The sequence below is a fragment of the Chenopodium album genome, chromosome 11 (genome assembly GCF_948465745.1).
Source record: "Chenopodium album chromosome 11, dcCheAlbu1.1, whole genome shotgun sequence".
In the NCBI taxonomy this organism is placed as follows: domain Eukaryota; kingdom Viridiplantae; phylum Streptophyta; class Magnoliopsida; order Caryophyllales; family Amaranthaceae; genus Chenopodium; species Chenopodium album.
In genome coordinates, this window is record NC_137844.1 from 55,132,758 (window position 1) to 55,139,840 (window position 7,083).

Genomic DNA, 7,083 nt, shown 5'->3' on the forward strand with positions numbered 1-7,083 from the left:
ATGGAGTACTTTGTATCTTTTATGAAGGTTGAGCAAATGTTGTTGATAAAAAAAAAAAAAAAAAAAAAAAAAAAAAAAAAACCAGTAAGAAAAATTAGTATTTATTTATGTAGTATTCTACTATTCGATTTATCTTAATGTACTTTTTTATAAAATTACTATAGAATACTAATAAATAATTTAAAATATAAATATTCAAAATTATACAATAACAAATATGCCCTCAGAAGAGAATAATTTTTAATTGTGAAATTAAAACTCAAAAGAGGCCTCTTTCCAATTACTGTAATGAGTCTAATCTCTTAGTATCATTTGCCATAAGTAAATTAGATTGTGGAATCATAGGTATAAGCAATGAAAGAAAATAATCAAATAGCGGTGGCCTCTCTTTCTTTTGTCCACCTAGTTTATTATGAAGAAAAGGAGATATCAATACACTACCATGTGAGATGTGACCTTATTTTCTTTACCTTTCTTCTTTTCAATAATTTTTTTTTTTTTTTTTTTTTTAAATTTCAATCACCCACCTTCCTTAAATTCCATGCTGTTCACAATTAATTCATGTCCCTACTTGTACAGAACTACTTCATGCCTTGCTTCCTTGTTTGTCAATACAATACATTTCCACATAAATGTATAAACAAGGTCCCTCTTTCACATAAAATAAATACCCAACCACAAAATATTTCTCCTCTTCCAAAAACAACAAAATTTAATACTCGATTAAATTATAAAATCAAATGATATGTTGATGGCGATGATGCATAGCACGAGTGCCAACCTAGATGATGATTTCCCCAGAAATCATAATCATCAGATCATGTCTGAAAATCAAGAGCAACAAAATTCTATCATCATCAAATCTACCTGTCCAATTAGCTGGAAACTTTACCAAAATCCCTTTTTTATTCCCACTAATCCCATTATTACTAATTTTACTAGTAATAATAATACTGATATTAATCATATTATTAATAATGATAGCAATATTAGTCCCTTTAAACTTAAACCCAAGCAACTTCAGCGCAAATACAGTGCTTCAGCAAAGTTCCTGCATCACTCAGATCTCAAGATGAGCAATACTAAAACCCAGATTGCGGAATTGAAGGCAGAATTGGAGATGGAAAGGACACTCAGAAAGCGAATGCAAGTTTTGAACAAGAAGCTCTCGAAAGAGCTTATTGATCAATCTCAGAGGATCAAAGTGTGTGTTGTTTGCGATGATCTAATGAAGGAGATTACGCGGCTGAAGGAAGAGATGCAGAAGATGAAGGCGGAAATGGACGAAGAGAGAAAAATGTTGAGAATGGCGGAAGTTTTAAGGGAGGAAAGAGTTCAGATGAAACTTGCTGATGCACAGCTTTTTTACCATCAGGAGTTTCTCAACAGTTTTTTACTGCACCAACAACAACAGCAAATCGAACAAAGTTCGACAGACTCTGTTATACTTTCAAAGGAAATGGGGTCGTCTTTTGAGCATAATGGTTGTAGCAGGAATGGGAGTAATGTACAAAGGAGGGCGGCAGTGTCGTCTTTGTCGTCGTCGCCGGAAACTGAGAATCCGCATATTAAGCAAGGGATTAAAGGGTTTGTGGAGTTTCAAAGGGCGATTAAGGCGAAAAACAATGGGTGTAATGCTAATAACAATGGTACGAATAATGCTAATTATTATTGCAATAAACAGTTGAGAGATTTGGGTGGTTTTAGTAATAAGGTGGAATGTCAGAAAGCACAACTTAAAGTTTTGTTCAAGCATAAGTGTTCAGTTCCATATTCTTCACACAATGATCATAATTTAATCCTTAGTTAAATTCAGAAGAATATTGGGGTTGAAGATGAAAGATGAGTTTAAGGTCACTTTTTTTTTTTTTTTTCTTTTTCTTTTTTTATGATGAATTAGAGTTGTATTTTGTTTAATTATTATAAAATTTGGTATGGAAGTAAGTGATAAGAGTATATAATAATAATATGGTAAGTTTATTGTGTCCCTCCTTTTATTTTAGAGTTGAATTTCAGAGATTTGTATTTGTACCTGGATCAAGTATAGACAAAATTTTCTGAAAAGTACGTTGCTTCAAAGTGTCGGTAAGTGATGTTATTTGATCCAAATAGTGAGGGTTTCAAGATTTAGTATAATGTTTATATGATTGAATCTATTTGGCATGTGGCACATTTTCATGCTCTGTCTCTCTGTTTGCTCACTTCCAAATTCCAATACATATAATCGTGACAAATGACAATTGACTCCGAGTAGCAATAGTTTTAGTTCAACTTGATTTATCAAAAAAAACTTGATAAATTACCCAAAAAAAAAAAAGAGCTTGATAAATTAAGTTAATTTTATTATACATACGTAGTATAAATTTTGTTTAGCAAAAATAAACTCATAAAGAAGTGTAACGTGTCATGATCGAAGATGTGGTCACTCGATTGCCAAGGAACTGAGTTTTGACACTCCTTACAAGTTTTTTTTTTTTTTTTTTTTTTTTGTGGTGTTTAGCCACAAAGATGGGGTGAGAATCAATTCCAAAATCTATTGGAATCGGAAGAGATCCTCTAACCACTTGAGATATCCCTCACTCTCACACCCTTTACTTCCTTGGTCCTTAGTAATTTGGTGCTCTACTTACGAACATTACACCCCTTAAGCTTGTAAGTTGTAGATGGACAATTCTTATACGAGTACTATAAAAACAATTTAGCTTGAATTCTGTAAACCCTTGTATGTATGATAAATGCCGAGTATCAATTTACCAAAAGATAATGAACCTTTTTATCACAGGAGACCAATTACAAAAGACAAATCTTTCTTCAAAGAGTAGATATTGTTAGGGGTGAGCAAAATTTAGGTTACCCTGACTTGGAACCGAACCTGTTCAGAACCGTAGGTTCTAGAACCGAAACCTGTTTTACCCTAACCTGGAATCGAAACCTGTCCAGAACCGCAGGTTTTAGAATCGGAACCTGTAAATCAAGTTCCGGTTCCGGGTAATAAAATTGGGAATTTGTTGCAACAGGTTTTGGTTCCGGGTAATAAAATTTTGGACCCGAAACCTGTAGGATACCTTGTTAGTATAGGTTCCCTATAAGATACATAAAATCGGAACCTATCATTTAAGCCCAAGTATAAAAGTCCTATATCAAAAATGTATAAAAGCCATCACCTACCTCTCTCCCTCCTCTTATTCATTTTTCATTTTACTCTTAAAGCTTTAATTAATGGTATAAATATAACTATTTGTAATTTTGTATTAAATATTTTAGACAATCAAGTAACTATTAAGCTTAATTTGAATGACATGGTACCCTGTTTCGGAATCGAAACCTGCAGGTTCAGTTCCGTTTCTCAATTTTTAGGAACCTGTTGAACAAGTTCCGCTTCCGGGTCCTATTTTTAGGAACCTGTTGCAACAGGTTCCGGTTCGGGTTCTGAGATTTTTACAGGGTACCCTGCTACGCTTACGCTTAGGTTTTGTTGTAAAAATAAATATTTCAAAGGCTACAAAAATATAATGAATAATGTGTTTGTTTGATCGAAGGAAGATGGTGTGGCATAACTTTCGTTACTAACTTTAAAAACGAACGGCGCAACCGAAGTGTACATTGTATCATTGGTAAGCTCCCTAAGTTTACACACCACTCTCACTCAAAGGCACTTTTGGATGAGATTTGGAATCATATAAACTTATGCCTATAAAAAGAAGCATGTATTTAGCATTTTAGCTCTTTTTAGATATGTATAATGTGTGTCATATATCACAGATTTTCTCCATCGAGGAATATACATGATTCACAAGGTAATATAAAAGGATCGGATTAAGAAAATGAAAGACACAAATTAATTAGAAATTAAAAGAATTAACCAACTCATAAACATCCCATTAAGAAAGGATTTAAATGGAGGTTACAAAGGACCCAATAAAAAGAACAAGAAGGCCAAGAAAATGACTCTACACATGAAAAAAGTCTAATCCACAACCTATCCGTGGGCAAACGTGGTAGGTCAGACCATCTCTAATGATGACACTCAATTTTGAGTATTGAAATACAAAATGAGTTAATTTTCAATGGTGATACCCAACTCATTTCTCAATTTAACAATTCATGTGAAATCTAATTTCCCAATGGTGAGACTTTCTAAAGTATACTAATGTCACTTTCAATTTATAGCCCACCAAATCATATTATAAGTTTTTTTTTGAAAAAACTAAAATTAAAAGTTAAATAAATTACAAAACATATTATAATATTGATAAGGGCCCATACTTTTCGTCAAATGAGACTCAAAGTTGAGTATCTAAACTTATCAACTTTCTTTTGGAGTTGTTAAGTTTTGATACCAACTTATTGGTATCCTTTGCAAAAAATACTCTCTCTCTCCTAAAGAAACTCCCTCTAGTCTTACCATTGGAGATGGTCTCACAACCTACTTGTGGATAGACTAATTATACTCTTGAAAAACCATAAACCAACCAACTTTTACTCGAGTTAAGCATAAAGAAAGGACCTCACTTTTTATATTTTTCACTTTTAAGGACCTCCTATTTATTTTTTCAACTTTAAGGACCTGTGGTTAGTTAACCTACTTGAGCTCCAACCAAAAAGTGAAGTCCTTCAAATTGAAAACTTAAGTCCTTCAAATACAAATGTTAAGTCCTTGGAGCATTTAAATTCATCAAAAACTTATATACTTTGGTTTCAATATATTGTAACTTTCAAGTTAATAATCCATGTGTGATTGAAATTAATCGAAATTAATCATATTTGACTCAAATTTTCAGTTGATTAATTTGCATTTTTTTTTTTTTTGAGATGGAAAAATCAATTACAAAAAAAAAAAAATAGTACTAAGCAACACTCTCAAATATACACACAAATCCATCAAAACAACACTCAATTCAATCCAAAATTAACCTCAAAGTAATAACATGAATTTAAAAAATAAAATCTAATTTCCAAAATCAAAGAAAGAAACGGAATGTTAACCCATTACTAATTCAATCAAATTAAATAACAAAAACATAAACTAAAAAAAATACAAATTTGAGTTTTAGATCCTATTGAAAAAAAAATCAAAATTGAATAACAAAAACAAAAACAAACCTCAAAATCGATCGGAGAAACCAAATTATGGAAAAACAGAATACAAAAATTTCGACCTAAATTAAGATCGGATACATAAAGCTTGAACTAAATTCTATCAGTTACTGATTGAAGAAGAAGAACAAGGACCTCGACGACTACGTCTTTGAAAGTATTTATAAATCGAAAATTATAAATAAAAATAAAAAAATTCAAGGAACAAAAAAAATAAACAGAGGAGAAGGGATTTAATTTGTAATTATATACCATACAACCTTTCAAAAATCATCAACGAACTTGAATCATACCACTACGACACTACTTATAATTATTTTTTTTTCAATTTGTTTACAAACGGTCGAAAGAACTGCAAAGTTATTAATGAAGATTGAAGAATCAAAGGCGGGCAATAAATTCTGCTACCCATAAATAAAGCAATGAAAGATTGAAAGTTAAAATGAAAAACAAAGTTGTGAATTAAAAATAAATAAATAAATAAATAATTTTTTAAAAAAAAAACAGAGGAGAAGGGGTTTAGGAAGAGGGGAGAGAAATAGTGAGGAAGAAAAACATGGGGTATATGTGTTCAATTAACCAAGGCTTAACTCAACTTGGGTTAATTGTTGTTAATTGTTATCGAAAAGTAAATGTTAGGTCCTTAAAAGTGAAAAAAAAAGTGAGAGCTCCTTAACGGTGAAAAATATGAAAAGTGAGGTCCTTCTTTTATGCTTAACTTCAACAAATTTGGCAGTAAAAAAAATTAAAAAAAAAATAAAAAATTAGATTTTGCTTTTTATTATAAAAAAGAAAATGATGGTTTCTGAATGACTTTTAAATAGGTTTTTATCAAATAAATTTGCTCAATTTACACATAAAGAATAAAACATCCAGGTGGGCACATCCGCACATATGTGGGAGTTGTGAACTTGTGATAGTTGGGTCAGCAAGAAAATGGGCCAAAAAACATCGTGATCCAACTAAGTAACCCATGAGAAGGATGAGGACCCTTAAACTTTGTTACTTCATTCGTTTTTACAATGATGAGTATACAAGTATTTTGTAAAATTGATTAGGAATTATGCAAATTTTTAGATTTGGACACCATAAAAAAATTACACAAATGTATACAAAGTTATGAAGCTGAGGATATGTCAGTACATACACAATATAATATGATAATGTCGAAAAAAAGTGTTACTTTCATTTCATAATACAGTTTTACGACTTCTATTAAAGAATGTATTTACTTATGCCTGATACATGTTCAACATTGACCCTTATTGGACACATGCTGCACATTCCAATGTGTGTTGACACACCAAATAACGTGTCCTATGTTATTATTTATATAGATAATTGTGAGACACATACATTTATGAAGTCGCAAAACTTTTACTTTTTTTTTTTTTTTTTTATAAAGATTTTAATATATGAAGATTATAATTAGAAAATTAGAGGAATAATAAGCCCTTGTATATATTCATATTCGGGATGCCATTTTTGTGACCACATTTCTCATCTTATACAAACTAACTTATACATACTTTTTATAGACAAACTTTGATCAATACATAATAAACATGACAATGACGCTTTTTTTATACGACTCTAATGGCTAGGATGAGTGCCCTAGGATGTGTGCCCTATATATATTATTGAGGAAAGTGTATCTTGACGAATAAAGAATATTTTTATTAAAATAATTTATTATGCGATTTATAGTAACTCCTCTTTATTCTAAAAATGATTTGTGGAGTTAATTTGGGGAGGCAATAATACATCATGATAATTATAGTGATTTGTTAAATTTGAAATGGGGTGAGGATTTCGTTGGGAGAAAGAAGTGAAAATGATGGCTATTTGACTAATTTGAGGGCATTGTCGCCATTGTGTTTAGGAGCAAGGGCTAAATTTAGCAAAGAGAAGTATTTTAACAACCAATTTTCTAACTTGTATTGAGAGTGAGTTTTAATTATAAATTAGGAAGGAAATTAACATTGT

At 31.0% G+C, this 7,083-nt stretch overlaps 1 protein-coding gene across 1 annotated transcript; it reads left to right on the forward strand.

Annotated features, from left to right (window-relative positions):
* Nucleotides 1-653: 653 nt before the first annotated feature.
* LOC145569276 (uncharacterized) lies at nucleotides 654-2,100 on the forward strand. The gene has a single exon (XM_081628638.1). The coding sequence runs from the start codon at nucleotides 746-748 to the stop codon at nucleotides 1,808-1,810; it is 1,065 nt and encodes a 354-aa protein (XP_081484764.1). The 5' UTR covers nucleotides 654-745; the 3' UTR covers nucleotides 1,811-2,100.
* Nucleotides 2,101-7,083: the final 4,983 nt, after the last annotated feature.